General features: G+C 42.1%; 1 protein-coding gene across 1 annotated transcript in view; it reads left to right on the plus strand.

The window, feature by feature from the left end:
- LRRK2 (leucine rich repeat kinase 2) overlaps positions 1-18754 on the plus strand; it is a 143107-nt gene that overhangs the window by 109386 nt on the left and 14967 nt on the right. Inside the window, exons 44-45 of the mRNA XM_055118275.1 lie at positions 13940-14134; positions 18412-18638. Of these exons, the coding sequence (XP_054974250.1) occupies positions 13940-14134; positions 18412-18638 (422 nt within the window). The remainder of the gene's footprint in view (positions 1-13939; positions 14135-18411; positions 18639-18754) is intronic.

Consider the following 18754-nt stretch of genomic DNA (forward strand, 5'->3'; position numbering starts at 1 on the left):
GATTATAGGAGCTTGTGTGGCCGCAATAGCGGCCGCGCAGTTTTGGATTTCTTTTGTTTTAGCTCAGTTTACAGTCTAGATGCATTTCTATAAGTCTCTGGGTGCCAAAATGGGTTAGTAGACCTCCTGGATCGTAGTCTTTAAGGAACAGAGGGCCCAGCCATGTCGTGTGTGGCTGCTCTAGATCTCATCTGGGCCGAGGGCATGCCTGTAACACGCCCATCCCATGATCTCTTGCGTGCCACGTCACGACAAGCAAGTACCTCTGGGTTGTGAGTCTTAGAATATGGCATATGCCACGTGGGCACTGCTGCTCCAGTCGCCGCTATCATCCCCGCCCGTAGAAAGAAAGCATTGGGAGAGAGAATCCTTCCTCCTCCCCGAGCAGCTTGTAGTCGTAGCTCAGCTCATAGTCTAGATGCATTTCTATAAGTCTCTGGGTGCCAAAATGAGTTAATAGACCTCCTGGATCATAGTCTTTAAGGAGCAGAGAGGCCGGCCGTGTCATGCGTGGCTGCTCTGGATCGCATCTGCGATGCTGTCCTTGACAACATTGATGAGGAATACGATCAACTGGTTCAGCACCTCCATGACTGTGCAAAGAATGCCGAGAGTGAGAAAGCCACAGACACCAGTCTTAGGAAACTCTCGAGCTCATTCATCAACATGATTTGGCGCGAGCCTCAGGCAACCACAAGCTGACGTCCGAGCTCACAAAGCTGTGCAGAGATGCGATAAAGGAAGACCTCAAAGAGAGAAGAGCAGCAGTGTTGGCCAGTGCAGCAGAAGCCGGGAAAAGTATTCGCAATGCTCGCCTGTCCTTCGCCAACTACAAGACCAAGCTGACTGCCCTCCGACGTCCCGATGGATCTATCACATCTTCCAGAAAGGCAATGGAGAGGATTATTCACAACTTCTACTCAGATCTCTTTGACAGCCATGTCCACCTGCCCACGTACCAAATTCTGCAGGATGGATATGTCGTTCCCAACATCCTCCCTTCTGAAATCCGACACGCCATTTCGTTGGTAAAGACACGTACAGTACCTGGTCCGGACAAGGTCACACCCGAACACCTGAAGAATCTGCCACCAGTACTCATCAATACACTGGCTCGACTCATCACATGCTACCTGTCTGAATGCAAGGTTCCGTCTCAGTGGAAAAACCAGTAGGACTGTTCTGTTGTACAAGAAGGGAGACATCCATGACATTGGCAACTATCGCCCAATCTGCCTGCTGTCAGTCGTCTACAAGTTGTTCACTCATGTCATCCTGAATAGAATAGGCAGAACACTAGATGAAGGACAACCATGCGAGCAAGCTGGGTTCCGAAGGGGATTCAGCATGATAGACCATATCCACACAGTGACCAAACTCATTGAAGTTTCGCGAGAGTTCAAGATGCCGCTCTGTCTAACGTTCATCGACTTAAAGAAGGCCTTCGATTCTGTTGAGACTGAGGTGGTCATCAAAGCCCTAGCCAAACAGGGCATTCAAACTCAGTATATCAACATCCTCTGCGAGCTCTATTGTGGATTCACCACCAGGATCTCACCATTCTACAAGGAAGAATGGAAGATCATTGATATAGAGGGGTGAGGCAGGACAGTACCATTTCACTGAAACTCTTCAGTGCCATCCTCTAGAACATCATGTGACGACTGGCATGGGAAGGAATGGGAGTGGAGATAGACGGTCGACAACTACACCACCTCCGCTTTGCTGATGACATCGTTCTCATAACACCAAACATTAGCCAAGTGGCACGAATGCTGGCTGACTTCAACCATGAGTATGGAAAGGTCGGATTGCAGCTGAATTTTAACAAGACGATGTTCATGAAAAACGAACTGGTCCCTGAAGCTCCATTTGCTCTCAATGGAACGAACATCTCTAAATGCAGCAGCTATGTATACCTGGGTTGAGAAATTAACATGAGGAACGACTTGGTGCCAGAAGTGCGCAGGAGGAAGAGAGCAGCGTGGAATGCCTTCATGAGTGTCAAAGAAGTGGTTAAGAGAACAAAGAACCTCTGACTCTGGGCACATCTTTTTGATTCCACCATTTTTCCTGCACTAACATATGCCTCAGAGACCTGGGCCCTATGCAAACAGGATGAGAACGCCACTAGGGTATCCCATAGAGGAATTGAAAGAGCTATGCTAGGAGTATTATGTCTCACCCAAGTGAGAGAAGCAATCCGGAGTCACTTTCTCATTTGCCAAGGCATCAAAAATCAGAGGGGCGGTCATGTAATGTGATTCACAGACAACTGCTGGACTAGAGCTGTTACCAACTGGATTCCACGGGACGTCAGAAGACCTCATGGCCGCTCATCAACTAGATGGTCAGATTTCTTCATCAAATCCCTGGATGAACGATTTGAGGCTCTTCATGTGTCTGGAGCAAGCAAATATCATTGGGCTGCACTAGCACGCGACAGGGACAAATGGAGACGATACTGGCACCCGATCGAGCAAATCGAAGATCAACGGGATGACAAGTGATACAAGTGATTATATATAAATTTATATATGGGATGGGTATCTGTATGTTTCCAGTTCTTCATTGTTATAAACTGTGTCTGTGATTCTGGTTGTACAAGTAATTGTGGTACAGATTATATGAGAATTGCTTTGTGAATATATACAAGATGAATTGTGGAGTTTTAAAATAAGAAAGAAATTTCATATGGCTTTCTGAAATTTTTCTCTAAATATTGCTTTTTTATTGTTTTATATGAGTTTAGTTTTGTGCATTGATTTGCACTTCCCTAATTACTGAAAAGGATGACGCATGTCATTCTGCGTGTTGGTCCTACAGTGTTTTCTAGGAAATAAATATTGTTTGCCCATTTTTTACTGTTGAGTTATTTGTATACAATTGAAATCAGAAAAAAAGATGATTTATATATTATATAGTCATTTTTGTTGGCTGTATTTACCATAACTTTTATTTTGCAATTTGTGATATGCTTTTTAATTTCCTGTAGGGTACCTTATGGTAAATAAAGTTATTAATTTTAATGCAAATCAATGTAGCAGTCCTTTTTTTACTTTTATTACTTTGAAAAAGGCTTCTTAAAGTCTTTTTAAGAGCCACACACACAAAAATATACCTATAGTTTCTTTAAAAAGTTTAAGCTTAAAACAATTCTTGGGAAAAAGATGATGGGAGGCATCACCCTCCCCAACCTCAAACTCTACTACAAAGCAGTAACAATTAAAACAGCATGGTACTGGAACAAAGGCAGAGCTGTAGACCAATGGAACAGGGTGGAATATCCCTACACACAACCCCAAATGTATGATCATCTAATCTTTGATAAGGGAGCGAGAGATGTGAAGTGGAACAAGGAAAGTCTCTTCAACAAATGGTGCTGGAACAACTGGACAACCACATGCAAAAAAATGGGCTTAGACCTTGACCTGACACCATGCACAAAAGTCAGATCAAAATGAATTAAAGACCTCAACATTAGACCACAAACCATAAGGTACATTGAAGACAAGGTCGGCAAAACCCTCCACGATATTGAAGATAAAGGTATCTTCAAAGGTGACACGGAACTAAGCAATCTAGTAAAAACAGAGATCAACAAATGGGACTACATTAAACTAAAAAGCTTCTGCACCGCAAAAGATACAGTGACCATAATACAAAGACTATCCACAGAATGGGAAAGGATATTTATACAATACCCATCAGATAAGGGGTTGATATCAATGGTATATAAAGCATTGGTTGAACTCTACAAGAAGAAAACATCCAACCCCATCAAAAAATGGGGCAAAGAAATGAACAGAAACTTTACCAAGGAAGAAATACGAATGGCCAAAAGGCACATGAAAAAGTGCTCTACATCACTAATCATCAGAGAGATGCAGATCAAAACAACCACGAGATACCACCTCACACCACAGAGACTAGCACACATCCAAAAAGAACAAAAGCAACCGCTGTTGGAGAGGATGTGGGGAGAAAGGGACCCTTCTACACTGCTGGTGGGAATGCTGACTGGTTCAGCCCTTCTGGAAAACAATATGGACGACTCTCAAAAAATTAGAGGTTGAGCTCCCATTTGACCCAGCAATACCACTGCTGGGAATATATCCCAGAGAGGCAAAAAAGTATAATCGAAACAACATCTGCACATGTATGTTCATCGCAGCACTATTTACAATAGCCAGAATCTGGAAAAAACCCTAATGCCCTAGAACGGATGACTGGCTGAGGAAACTTTGGTACATCTATACAATGGAATACTATGCAGCTGTCAGAAAAAAGGAGGTCAAGAATTTTGTATTTAAGTGGATGGGCATGAAAAGTTTCATGCTGAGTGAAATGAGTCAGAAAGAGAGAGACAGACATAGAAAGATTGCACTCATCTATGGTATATAGAATAACAGAGTGGGAGACTAACACCCAAGAATTGTAGAAATAAGTACTAGGAGGTTGACTCCATGGCTTGGAGGCTGGCCTCACATTCTGGGGAAAGGGCAACTCAGAGAAGGGATCACCAACTATAATGTAGTCGAAGGCCATATGGGGGAAGGGAGTTGCGGGCTGAATGAGGGCTAGAGACTGAGCACAGTGGCCACTCAACACCTTTATTGCAAACCACAACAGCTAATTAGAGAGAGAGAACAGAAGGGAATGCCCTGCCACAGTGGCAGGGTGGGGTCGGGGGAGATGGGATCGGGGAGGGTGGGAGGGATGCTGGGTTTACTGGTGGTGGAGAATGGGCACTGGTGAAGGGATGGGTTCCCGAACTTTGTATGAGGGAAGCATAAGCACAAAAGTGTATAAATCTGTAAATGTGCCCTCCTGGTGATTCACGAATTAAAAATAAATAAATTAAAAAAAAAAGTTTAAGCTTGGTTTTGGTGCTTAAATTCTTTTTCAGGAAATAGCACTTCATTTTGTTTTATTTGGTTTTTGGGCCACACCCAGCAATGCACAGGGGTTACTCCTAGTTCTGCACTCAGAAATTACTCCTGGTGGTGCTTGAGGGACACTAATGGAATTCTGAGGGTTGAACCCGGGTCATCTGCATACAAGGCAAGCACTCTCCCTGCTGTATTATCTCTAGCCCCAGGAAATAACATTTTAATCTGGATCCAGTTTTGCTTTTCCAATCAGATAGCATATTTAATCTCATCTATGGAATATTTTCTTCCTTTCTCTCACCTTTCTTCCATTCCCATCACCGGTTTAAGTCATACTCACAAAGCCAGAATCAATTCTCTTCCACTGGCTATAGTCTCTCTTCTTTCTCTGACTCCACTCTGTAAATTTGTAAAACTTGATAATAGTCTCTGCTCATGTATTTTCTTCTCTAGGAATGATTTAGCTATTCTTGAGCCTAATTTTTTACATAACTTTTAGGATCACTTTGTCAGCTTTTCTGTTTTTGTTGTTGTGCTTTGGACTGGTGCTACTGCTAAGTTTTCTAGTTTTGAATGTGCATTTACTTCAGTCTTTCTAAATGAAGTTCTATAGCTCTGCCTATAGGTCTTGCATATCTTTTTCTGTTACTTGCTGAAAATTGCTTTAAATTCTATTCCGAGCTTAGGGAATCACCTATGGGATGGGCTTGTGGCCTACTAAGCTTCTGGAGGGTTGGCTTATAAAGCAACGTTGTTTAGGGTCTTTTGTTTCCTGTGTCTTTTGTCTGCAAAGTCAAAGGCACTGTTTGGTGTGGACAGTAGTATTGTCTCAGTGCCTGGTTTTCTCTGTGTTGGCAGCTCTCTGGGTTCCCTAGCCTGACGGTTCCCATCAGGCCCTTTACTGAACAGAAAGCTTCATTTAGCCAGACTCCTGATTCTAGTTTCTTTCTCATGGGCCAATTTTTTTCAACACCCATTTTCTTCAAGGGGACAGATGCCTTCAGAGTAAACATGGTATTAGGGCACAGCAGACACCTTTGGGTTCTGTCATTCAGTAAGCATTTGACCCAGTAATTCCTTACAATGTTATGGAATCTTTGATATTTGCAAAGACTTTAAGATAAACAGTTTCCGTAGATTTTATATTGGTTTTAAACCAGAAGGTTTGTCTGAAAATTTCTTCTACCATATCAAAAAACAACAATTCTTATTGTTTTAAATGGGATCAAGATTTTGAAATAGATTTTAAAATATATAGAGATCAGCTTCATCCCCTTCAGCTAAGACAGGTCTACTTCCTGCTGTCCCCATGCCTGTCACACGTGATCTTGCCTTGGGAAGTGCTTGGACATAGCTTCCAGCTGCTGCAGTTCTGTTAAGAGATGACCTTTGAGGCTTTGTTTTCAAGTTACAAAATCTACTAAACGTGCATCTTTGCTCATGCAAAGTTTATGTTATTTATTTTTTATTAATTCACCGTGGGGTACAGTAACAAAAGTCTCATGTTTGAACTTTGATCATATGGTCATCAAACACCCATCTCTTCACCAGTGCATACTTTCCACCACCAAAATCCGCAGATTCCCCCACCCCATTCCACACCTCAATATTCCATAGATGAGATTAAATATGCTATCTGATTGGAAAAGCAAAACTGGATCCAGATTAAAATGTTATTTCCTGGGGCTAGAGATAATACAGCAGGGAGAGTGCTTGCCTTGTATGCAGATGACCCGGGTTCAACCCTCAGAATTCCATTAGTGTCCCTCAAGCACCACCAGGAGTAATTTCTGAGTGCAGAACTAGGAGTAACCCCTGTGCATTGCTGGGTGTGGCCCAAAAACCAAATAAAACAAAATGAAGTGCTATTTCCTGAAAAAGAATTTAAGCACCAAAACCAAGCTTAAACTTTTTTTTAAATTTATTTATTTTTAATTCGTGAATCACCAGGAGGGCACATTTACAGATTTATACACTTTTGTGCTTATGCTTCCCTCATACAAAGTTCGGGAACCCATCCCTTCACCAGTGCCCATTCTCCACCACCAGTAAACCCAGCATCCCTCCCACCCTCCCCTGTGTGGCAGATAATTTACAAAATATTTTTTCTTTACTTTAGTTACCTTCGATATTTCTTTCTTTCTTCTTTTTACCTTCCATATTTCAAGACTAGTCCTACCATCCCTCATACCTGCCGAAAATGCAATGCTAGACAATGTGTTTTGTATTGCTTGTTATGGATACTATATAATGTCGTGCAGCTGCAAGAGCAGCCGCGCACTGTAGGAATTCTATCACTGTATCACTGTCATCCATTGCTCATTGATGTGCTTGAGTGGGCACCAGTAACATCTCCATTGTGAGACTTGTTGTTACTGTTTTTGGCATATTGAATAGCTTGCCAGGCTCTGCCGTGTGGGCAGGATACTCTCGGTAGCTTGCCAGGCTCTCCAAGAGGGACAGAGGAATCGAATCTGGGTTGGCGGTGTACAAAGCAAACGTCCTACCCGCTGTGCTATCGCTCCAGCTCCCATTTAGTATGTTCATAAAATCATGCAACCACATGACTATCTAATTTCATTACAATTCTGTCCCTGCAGCTAGGAATTCTAAGATTTTAATAATTAGGGTCTGAAGAAATCACTGAAGCAAGTTGCTGGGGTCTGGCATTCGTCTGTGTGTCTCTGGATCGTGGCCACATGGGAGCTTAAGTGTACAGTGGGCAGATGTCACATTGACATCATCTCAGCATCCCATGAGAGTGGGGGGAAGAAAGGCCCACTCCTCCCCTGTCCCGAAAGACTTGGGATTTGCCGTCACCATGACTCGTACCTGGTGCTTCTTCCTGGCTTCTAGAAAATGGCCACCACTGGAGCTCTTGGGGGCAGGCGGAGGGACAGCACCCACCCCTGTCTGAAGCAGCCCAGCGGAGGAGGCCTTTTGCAAAGTCCAGGGCCATCTCTGCTGCAAGTTGCTGGGGTCCAGCATTCGTCTGTGTGTCTCTGTGTTATTATTTTTAATTTATTTATTTTTAATTAGAGAATCACCGTGAGGGTACAGTTACAGATTTATACACTTTTGTGCTTATACTTCCCTCATACAAAGTTCGGGAACCCATCCCTTCACCAGTGCCCATTCTCCACCACCAGTAAACCCAGCATCCCTCCCACCCTCCCCAATCCCATCTCCCCCCCACCCCACCCTGCCACTGTGGCAGGGCATTCCCTTCTGTTCTCTCTCTCTAATTAGCTGTTGTGGTTTGCAATAAAGGTGTTGAGTGGCCACTGTGCTCAGTCTCTAGCCCTCATTCAGCCCGCAACTCCCTTCCCCCACATGGCCTTCGACTACAATATAGTTGGTGATCGCTTCTCTGAGTTGCCCTTTCCCCAGAACGTGAGGCCTCGAAGCCATGGAGTCAACGTCCTGGTACTTATTTCTACAGTTCTTGGGTGTTGGTCTCCCACTCTGTTATTCTATATACCATAGATGAGTGCAATCTTTCTATGTCTGTCTCTCTCTTTCTGACTCATTTCACTCAGCATGAAACTTTTCATGCCGATCCACTTAACTACAAAATTCTTGACCTCCTTTTTTCTAACAGCTGCATAGTATTCCATTGTATAGATGTACCAAAGTTTCCTCAACCAGTCATCCGTTCTGGGGCATTCGGGTTTTTTCCAGATTCTGGCTATTGTAAACAGTGCTGCGATGAACATACATGTGCAGATGTCGTTTCGATTGTACTTTTTTGCCTCTCTGGGATATATTCCCAGCAGTGGTATTGCTGGGTCAAATGGGAATTCAATATCTAATTTTTTGAGAATCGTTCAAATTGTTTTCCAGAAGGGCTGAACCAGTCGGCATTCCCACCAGCAGTGAAGAAGGGTCCCTTTCTCCCCACATCCTCTCCAACAGCGGTTGCTTTTGTTCTTTTGGATGTGTGCTAGTCTCTGTGGTGTGAGGTGGTATCTCGTGGTTGTTTTGATCTGCATCTCTCTGATGATTAGTGATGTAGAGCACTTTTTCATGTGCCTTTTGGCCATTTGTATTTCTTCCTTGGTAAAGTTTCTGTTCATTTCTTTGCCCCATTTTTTGATGGGGTTGGATGTTTTCTTCTTGTAGAGTTCAACCAGTGCTTTATATACCATTGATATCAACCCCTTATCTGATGGGTATTGTATAAATATCCTTTCCCATTCTGTGGATAGTCTTTGTATTATGGTCACTGTATCTTTTGCGGTGCAGAAGCTTTTTAGTTTAATGTAGTCCCATTTGTTGATCTCTGTTTTTACTAGATTGCTTAGTTCCGTGTCACCTTTGAAGATGCCTTTATCTTCAATATCGTGGAGGGTTTTGCCGACCTTGTCTTCAATGTACCTTATGGTTTGTGGTCTAATGTTGAGGTCTTTAATCCATTTTGATCTGACTTTTGTGCATGGTGTCAGGTCTAGGTCTAAACCCATTTTTTTGCATGTGGTTGTCCAGTTGTGCCAGCACCATTTGTTAAAGAGGCTTTCCTTGCTCCACTTCACATCTCTTGCTCCCTTATCAAAGATTAGATGATCATACATTTGGGGTTGTGTGTAGGGATATTCCACCCTGTTCCATTGGTCTACAGCTCTGCCTTTGTTCCAGTACCATGCTGTTTTAATTGTTACTGCTTTGTAGTAAAGTTTGAGGTTGGGGAGGGTGATGCCTCCCATTGTCTTTTTCCCAAGAATTGTTTTAGCTATCCTTGGACGTTTGTTATTCCATATGAATTTTAGGATTGCTTGATCCATTTCTTTGAAGAATGTCATGGATATACTTATAGGGACCGCGTTGAATCTGTATAATGCTTTAGGGAGTATTGCCATTTTGACAACATTGATTCTCCCTATCCACGAGCAGGGTATATGTTTCCATTTCCTCACGTCCTCTTTGATTTCATGGAGTAGCGTTTTGTAGTTTTCTTTGTAAAGGTCTTTTACTTCCTTGGTTAAGCTGATTCCGAGGTACTTGATTTTCTGGGGCACGATTGTGAATGGGATTGCTTTTTTCATGTCCCTTTCCTCTGCCTCATTGTTTGCATATATGAAGGCCATGGATTTTTGGGTATTGATTTTGTAGCCTGCAACTTTACTGTATAAGTCTATTGTTTCTAAGAGTTTCTTAGTAGAGGCTTTAGGCTTCTCTAGATATAGTATCATGTCGTCTGCAAATAGTGAGAGTTTGATTTCTTCCTTTCCTATCTGGATGCCCTTAATCTCTTTTTCTTGTCTAATAGCTATCGCAAGTACTTCCAGTACTATATTGAAGAGGAGTGGTGAGAGTGGGCATCCTTGTCTTGTGCCTGATCTCAGAGGAAAGGCCCTTAGTTTTTCCCCATTGAGGATAATGCTTGCCGTAGGCTTGTGATAGATGGCTTCGACTATCTTGAGGAAAGTTCCTCCAAACCCCATTTTGGCGAGGGTTTTCATCATGAAAGGATGTTGGATCTTGTCAAATGCTTTCTCTGCATCTATTGATATGATCATATGGTTTTTATCTTTACTTTTGTTGATATGCTGGATTATGTTGATTGATTTCCGAATGTTAAACCATCCTTGCATCCCTGGGATGAATCCCACTTGGTCGTGATGTATGACCTTTTTGATGAGTTGTTGAATCCTATTTGCTAGTATTTTGTTGAGGATTTTCGCATCGGTGTTCATCAGGGAAATTGGTCTGTAATTTTCTTTCTTAGTGGTGTCTTTGTTTGCTTTTGGTATTAGGGAGATATGTGCTTCATAGAAACTGTTTGGGAGAGTTCCTGTTTTTTCAATTTCCTGGAAAAGTTTGAGGAAAACAGGCAATAGGTCTTCTTTAAATGTTTGGAAGAATTCGCCAGTGAAACCATCTGGGCCTGGGCTTTTGTTTTTGGGGAGGTTTTTGATTACAGTTTCAATTTTCTTAACATTGATGGGTCTATTCAGGTATTCCAGGTCTTCTTTCTTCAGTGTTGGGAGATTGTAGGAATCAAGGAATCCATCCATTTCTTTTAGGTTCTCCTTTTTTGTGGCGTAAAGACCTTCAAAGTAGTCTCTAATGATCTTTTGAATCTCACTGGTTTCTGTTATGATGTCCCCCTTTTCATTTCTGATTCGATTTATTAGAGTTTTCTCTCTTTCTTTCTTTGTGAGTCTTGCTAGCGGTTTATCAATCTTATTTATTTTCTCAAAGAACCAACTCTTTGTTTCATTGATCTTTCGGATTGTTTTTTTTGGTTTCGATGTCATTAATTTCTGCTCTAATTTTTATTATTTCTTTCCTTCGGTCTGGTTTGGAGTCCCTTTTCTGGTCCTTTTCTAAGGTCTTGAGTCGTGAAGTCAAGCTATCTATGTGGGTCCTTTCTTCCTTCCTGAGAAATGCTTGGAGAGCTATAAATTTTCCCCTTAACACGGCTTTAGCTGCGTCCCATAGGTTTTGGTAGCTCGTGTCTTCATTCTCATTTGTTTCTAAGTATCTTTTGATTTCTTCCTTGATTTCCTTCCTGACTCACTCATTGTTCAACATTGAATTGTTTAATTTCCAGGTGTTTGATTTGATTTTCCGTATTTGTGAGTGGTTAGCTTCTATCTTCAGCGCATCGTGGTCTGAAAAGATGGTTGGTACAATTTCTATTTTTCCGATTCTATTGAGGTATGTTCTGGGGCCCAGTACATGGTCTATTTTAGAAAATGTTCCGTGTGCACTGGAAAAGAATGTGTATTCTTTCTTTTTGGGGTGTAAGGCCCTGTATAGGTCCATTAGGCCTCTCTCTTCAATTTCTTCTTTCAGAGTCAGTGTTTCCTTGTTGAGTTTTGTTCTTGTGGATCTATCTAGAGGCGATAAGGCCGAATTGAAGTCTCCGACTACAATTGTGCTGTTAGTGATGTCCTCTTTGAAGTCTGTTAGGAGTTGTTTTAAATATTTAACCGGTCGTTCGTTAGGAGCGTATACGTTTAAGAGTGTGATTTCTTCCTGTTGTACATATCCCTTGATAAACAGAAAATGACCTTCGCTGTCCCTTTTGATCTTTTTCATCCTGAAATCTATGTTGTCGGATACCAGGATGGCCACTCCAGCTTTTTTAAGGGGGTTGTTTGCTTGCAGGATTGTTTTCCATCCTTTGACTTTGAGTCTGTGTTTACTCTGTTTGTTCAGGTGTGTTTCTTGCAGGCAACAGAATGTTGGGTTTAATTTCCGGATCCATTTTGCCACTCTGTGTCTCTTGATAGGTGCATTTAGGCCATTGACATTGAGAGAGATTATTGTGATGTGGTTTTGTGTCATCTTTCTGTGGGATTTGTTGTTCTTATGGGGCTCCTCCTTGTCTTACAGTAGCCCCTTTAGACCTTCTTTCAAGATTGGTTTTGAGTCTATGAAGTTCCTGAGCTGTTGTTTATCCGAGAAATAGTGTATGGTTCCTTTGAGTTTGAGTGAGAGTTTAGCCGGATAAAGTATTCTTGGTGAGGCATTCATTTCGTTGAGTTTTTTCACTATGTCCCACCATTGTCTTTGGGCTCGGAGGGTTTCTTCTGACAGATCGGCTGTAAATCTGAGGGGTGCTCCTTTGTATGTGATTTCCTTCCTTGACCTTGCTGCTTGCAGAATTGTGTCTCTATCCATGGTATCCGTCATTCTGACTATGATATGACTTGGGGTCTTTTTATTTGGGTCTCTTTTTGCTGGTACTCTTCGGACTCCTTGTATCTGGATGCCTGCCTTCTCCAGCTCTGGGAATTTCTTAGCAATGATATCTTTGACTGTGTTTTTTTCATTGGGGTTGCTTCCCTGCGGTTCTGGTACTCCAATGATTCTTATGTTGTTCCTCTTGAAGTCATCCCCCAGGGCTCTGATTCGCTCTATAGCCATTTTGAGGTCTTTGGCCATGATTTGTTGTTGTCTATAAGCTTTCTGCAGCTCATATTCCAGATCACTGATTCTGTCTTCGGCTCTAGTCATTCTACTGTTGAGGGCATCTAGTGAGATTTTTATTTCATCTACCGATTCCTTTATTTGTGAGACTTCCGTTCGAAGGTTTGAAATTTCTGCTCTCATTTCTGCTCTCATTTCTTCCTGGATTTTCTTGGTAGACCGTTCCAGCGCTTCATTCATCTCCTCCCTTAATTTATTGGATGTCTGTTCCATATTTGCTTGGAGTAGGTCGACTCTCCTCCAGATTTCCTCTCTGAATTGTTTATCTGAGAGGTCGTAGATGTGAGAAGCCCCTGTTGAGGTTTCTGGTATCTTTTCTTCCCCCTCTCTTCGCAGAGGGGATTTTCGCTGCTTCTTCATATTGTCACGGAAGTATAGAGTTGGAACCTTGTAGTTATTTATTCCTCTTCCTTTTTGTGGGAAGAAGGGGCTCCGATTGTGCGAAACTTCCCTTATTCACTGATAGCTTTTATAGCGTCAGCCTAAGCTAATGGCTATTTTGCGTAAGTGTTTGAGATCGCAAAAGTGAATTTTCAAAGAAATACACAGTACCGATTGAGCTGAGGTAGCAAAGAATAACTGCGGCCGCTCCGACAGTAGGCCACGCCCACTTTGAGACCACGCCCACTAAGACACAGGCCACACGCCCAGTGTCTTCCTGTTGAGGGGGGGGGACGGGAGGGCGTGGCCGAGGGATGGTTCTCGTACCTGAAGGACGTGCGCAGTTACAAAGCCGGTTCGGGAGACGGGGTGCACAGGGCGGGCGGGGAGTGGCTTCAGAAACTCGGGGGACGCAGACGGCAGCGGGAAGTGGGGGGCGGGAGGGCATGGCCGAGGGATGGTTCTCGTACCTGAAGGACGTGCGCAGTTACAAACCCGGTTCGGGAGACGGGGTGCACAGGGCGGGCGGGGAGTGGCTTCAGAAACCCTCTGTGTTATTTTTAAATGTAATTTTATCTTCTCTTTATACTCTTGATCTCCTGCTCAATTGGGCTGCAGCTTAGCCAGTTTGTATTTTTCTTGGTGAAATTCTATATTAGCTATTTTGATGTGACCAACTTATAGACTCATGCTTACTTCATGTATGCTTTTTATTTGCATATTTTCAGGTCTTTGACACCTTGAATTCAGCTGAGTTAATCTGTCTGATGAAACATGTAGTGATCCCTAACAACCTTCTTGTTGAGTGCATGGTTGCTACAAACCACAGCAGCAAGCACCCCAGTGTTTGGCTGGGCTGTGGACATGGTGACAAAGGTCAGCTCTTGTTTCTGGACTTAAACAGAGAAGGACACGCTTCTGAGGTAAGTCCTGACACTCTAAATCAGAGATTCTGCAGAAAAATCACTGGTGGGACATATTCCACAGTTTCCAAGGAAGAGTCCGTCAGAGCTTGCAGAAATGTCACGCCCGCAATTTCCACCAGAACAAAGGCCTGCCCATGGAAAGAAGTAGCCTGTTTTGTTTTAAATCATAATGTTAGAGTTTCTGTGTTAGGAACCCTAGAAACAGCCCAGCAGAATCTGGTGTGAGAGACTGAGGAGAGAGGATCCTCTCTGGGAGGACGCCAGAGGAGGCCCTGCAGAGTGTGTTTCTAGGGGCACCTTGCCCCTGTGGTGGGAAGAGAGAGCACAGCTGTTGGTGCAGCCAGCAGGAGGGCAGCCAAACTGTGTGCAGTGGGCAGGCATGTGACAGGAGAACTACAGATGGAAAAATCAGCAGATCATACTGGCAAATGTAAAAAAAAATGTGTAGACTTCAAAGTAACTTCATATTTTGGTTGTTGCATTCTAAAATAAATGTTGTGTCTAGATGTTAGTATTTATTTCCCATTCCATCAAAATAACTCGAGGATTGATTGTGTAACCTTAAGAATAACATCTAGATACAGCATTATTTTCAATTTTTAATTTAGTTTCAGATACATTTTAGATTGGCACGGTTGTCTGTTAACTTACTGATGAAAATTAAAATCAACTGGCAGCATTTGCAACAACTAAACCAGTACTGCAAAAATTACTGAGAGCCCACCTATAAAAACAGATAGATTTGCAAAAGCAACTTGATTACACACACACATACACAAAAATGGCAACACAACCCTTTATATCATTAATCTCTCTAAATGCCAAAGGACTAATCTCTCTTATAAAAAGACATAGAGTAGCTGGTTGGATCAGGGAAGAAAATGTATCCACATGCTGCCTACAAGAAACACACTTAAACTTATAGGATAAATACAGTTTTAGAGTTAAAAACCCATATTAACAACCTAAACACATCTCTAAAATCTGGAGCAGGAAAGTAAGTCAACCCAAAAATTAGTAAAAGGAGGGAAATAGTAAAAGAAGAGAGCAAAAGTCAACAAAAAAGGAACTAAGAAAGTAATTCAAAGAACCAATGAGACTAACAGTTCATTCTTCAAAAAAAATAAACAGGATAGATAAACCTTTAGTTAGATACATGAGGGGGAAAAAGAGAGGTGTTCAAATAAATCAGTAGATGTCACGAAATCACAAAATCCCATTAATCATCGATTTCTCAAGCGGGCTCCGTAACTTCTCATTTTGTCCTTTCCCTGAGATCTTAGAAGTCTATCTCGACTTGGCCCTCCCAACAATGTCGTACTGGGGGCTCTTTCAGGGTCAGGGGAATGAGATCCAGCTAGTTACTGGATTTAGCATATGAATACACCATGGGAAGCTTGCAAGGTTGTCCCATGTGGGCAGGAAACTTTCAGAAGCTTGCCAGTTTCTCCCAGAGGGAGAAGTAGGCTGCAAGATATTGCATGGCCGCAAAGTGGCCACGTGCTTCTGAGAGCTTGCTTTTAAATCTCTCTCTGGATGTTGGCCATTGATGGGATTACACACACCTGGGTTCCTCTGCCGGTACCTTCAGGCATGAGGCCTGTCGGAACATGTGGAGAGGGGCCTCGAGCATGGCTGTAGCTAGGTTCCAGTAGTCTTCGGCCGCTGGGAGCTCTGCTCCGGGTGGGGAGGGAAGCTGGAGCCCATCTGCTCCAAGGGGCCCCGGGGAAGACAGCCAGGCGTGCGGGCAAGAGATAAAAGGTGATAAATTACAATGGATCCTTCAGAAATTAAAAATATAATGAGATGTTACTATGAACAACTTTATGCTCTTAAGGTGGAGAGCCTAGAAGTGGATTGGTTCTTAGAGTCATGTAATCTCCCAAAGCTGAATGAGGAGAAAGTAGCAAGTCTAAAGAGGCCAGTCACAAGTAAGGAAATGAAAACATTAATTAAAAAATCTCCCCAAGAACAAAAGTCCCAGTCCAGATATGTTTACTAGTGAATTCTATCAAACCTTCAGAGATTTACTGTCTTTACTCCTTAAGCTCTTCCAAAACATTGAAGACACAGAAGTCCTAACACCGTATATGAAGCTAACATTATTGTAGTACCCAAAGCAGACAGAAACACTTTCAGAAAAGAAAATTTCAGACCAATCTCCTGATGAATATCGATGCAAAAATTCTTAACAAAATCTTAACTAACAGAATCCAAAAACATATCAAAAACATCATATACCCTGATCAAGTGGGATTCATCCCAGAGATGCAAGGATGGTTAAACACAAAAAAGCCAATTAAAATAATACATTACATTAATAAAAGGAAATATGATCATATCAAATCGATGCAGAGAAAGCTTCTGACAGTATCCATCATTCATGATAAAAACCTCAACAAAATAGGGGTGGGAGGAGCCTTCTTCAAGATTGTATTGGCCATTTGTAACAAACCCATAGCCAGTATAATTCTTAATGGTGAAAAACTGAAAGTATTCCCTCTGAGAACAGGTACAGGGAAGGATGTCCACTTCCTCCACTTTTATTCAACACAGAAGTTTTGGCTAATGCTGGAAAAGAAGTCAAATTATCACTATTTTCAGATGACATAAGATACACATTGTATATACAAGACCCGAAAGAGTCCACAAAAAAAAAAAAGCTTCTAGAATCAATATACCAATACAACAAAGTGGCTGGCTGCCAAGTCAATGCACAAATATTGGTAGCATTCTTATATACAAAGAATGAATCAGAGGAGAAAGCTATCAAGGAGTTTATCCCCTTTAAAATCCAGAAACATCAAGTATCTAGGAATCAACAAAAGACATGGGAGATCTATTCCATGATAACTTTAAATCACTGTATTATGATACTACAGTGATCAAAAATGCATGGTTCTGGAATAAAGATAGGCTTTCTGATCAATGGGTCAGAAAATGGGGAGAGGAAACCACAGACATTTCGCAGAGGAAGATAGGAAGATGGCCAAAAGGCACATTAAAAGTTTCTACCATCACTTTTCATTAGGGAAATCCAGTTGACAGTGAGATATCATCTCACACCAGTGAGAAGGCCATATATCAAAAATAGTGGGACAATCTATACAGATGGGTATGCAGTGAAAAAGGAACTCCCATCCACTGCTGGTGGGAATGCTGTCTGGTTCAGCTCTTGTGGAAGACAGTATGGAGGATCCTTAGTAAGTTTATAATTGAGCTGCTATATGACCCAGCAGTTCCACTTTTGGCCAGTATAGAGAAACTTTTTTTCTACCCCCAGTATAGAGAAACTTTTTTTTTTGCTTTTTTGGGTCACACCTGGTGATGCACAGGGCTTAGTCCTGAATCTACACTCAGGAATTACTCCTGGCAGCGCTCAGGGGACCATATGGGATGCTAGGGATCAAACCTGGATTGGCCATATGCAAGGCAAACTCCCTACCCGCTGTACTATTGCTCCAGCCCCCGAGAAAGTCTTTCAAAAGGACTATGCGACTATGCACATCTTTATTCATTTCTGTACTTAGTACAATAGCTAAGATATGGAATCCACCTAGGTGCTCAATGATAGATGAGTGGATAATGAAGGTGTGGCATATATACACAGTGGCATACTATATAACTGCAAGCAATGATGAAATCATGCAATTTTCTAAAACTGGATTGGAACCAGAAGATAACATGTTGAGTGAAATAAACCAAAAGTAGAAAGACAAACAGGATGATCTCACTTATCTGTGGTAGCATAAGAATAACTGGATGAACAAATGTAATATAAAAAGAGAGGTTGCCCAGACCACCCTTGACCCCAGAGCCTAGGGAGGATAGAGAAAGAAATCAAGAGGTGGTGGAGGAAGACAATGAGAAAGGGAAGTAATGGGCACAGGGGACATGAAATTCAGTTATGCTGATGATGTGGGAGATCAGTATAGTTATACATCCAAAGCACAGACTCAACAACACTTAAAACATCAGATCTATGTTACAGCCACGAAACTTTGTAATGTGCCTGCCAAAGTGGCAGGCCGGGTAGAAGGGAGAGTGGATGGAGTATGGGAATGTTGGTGGATGGAAGTTGACATGGTGGTGGGATTGATGTAAAAATAGTGTATGTCTAAAACTCAAGTATCAATAACTTGGTAAATAATGGTTCTTTAATTAAAATAAAGAAATTTAAAATAAGCATCACTTTTAAATGAAAAGCAAGCAAGCAAAACAGATTTAATTATATATAAGCAATATTCCATTTTGTTCAAATTCTGTCCCTGAAGCTGGAGTCACGTTCCTTGTGTGCTTTGTCTGAGGAAGTAACTGATAGCCGAATACTGTGTCTGGCCGTGGTACATCTTCCTGCTGAAAAGGAAATTTGGATTGTGTGTGGAACCCAGTCTGGCATGCTCCTGGCCATCAATGACCAGGACAGGAAGAAGAGACACACTCTTCAATGGATGTCTGATTCTGTCACTTGCTTGTATTGCAACTCCTTTTCCAAGCAAAGGTATAGCAATGCCCTTTACCCAGGGAGAAGTGGCATACCTTTTATACGACTAAACTGTGAGCAAATTCTACCCCCTCATATAACATCACTTCCATGTATTTTCATTGTATGCATAT

The sequence above is a fragment of the Sorex araneus genome, chromosome 10 (assembly GCF_027595985.1).
Source record: "Sorex araneus isolate mSorAra2 chromosome 10, mSorAra2.pri, whole genome shotgun sequence".
Lineage (NCBI taxonomy): Eukaryota > Metazoa > Chordata > Mammalia > Eulipotyphla > Soricidae > Sorex > Sorex araneus.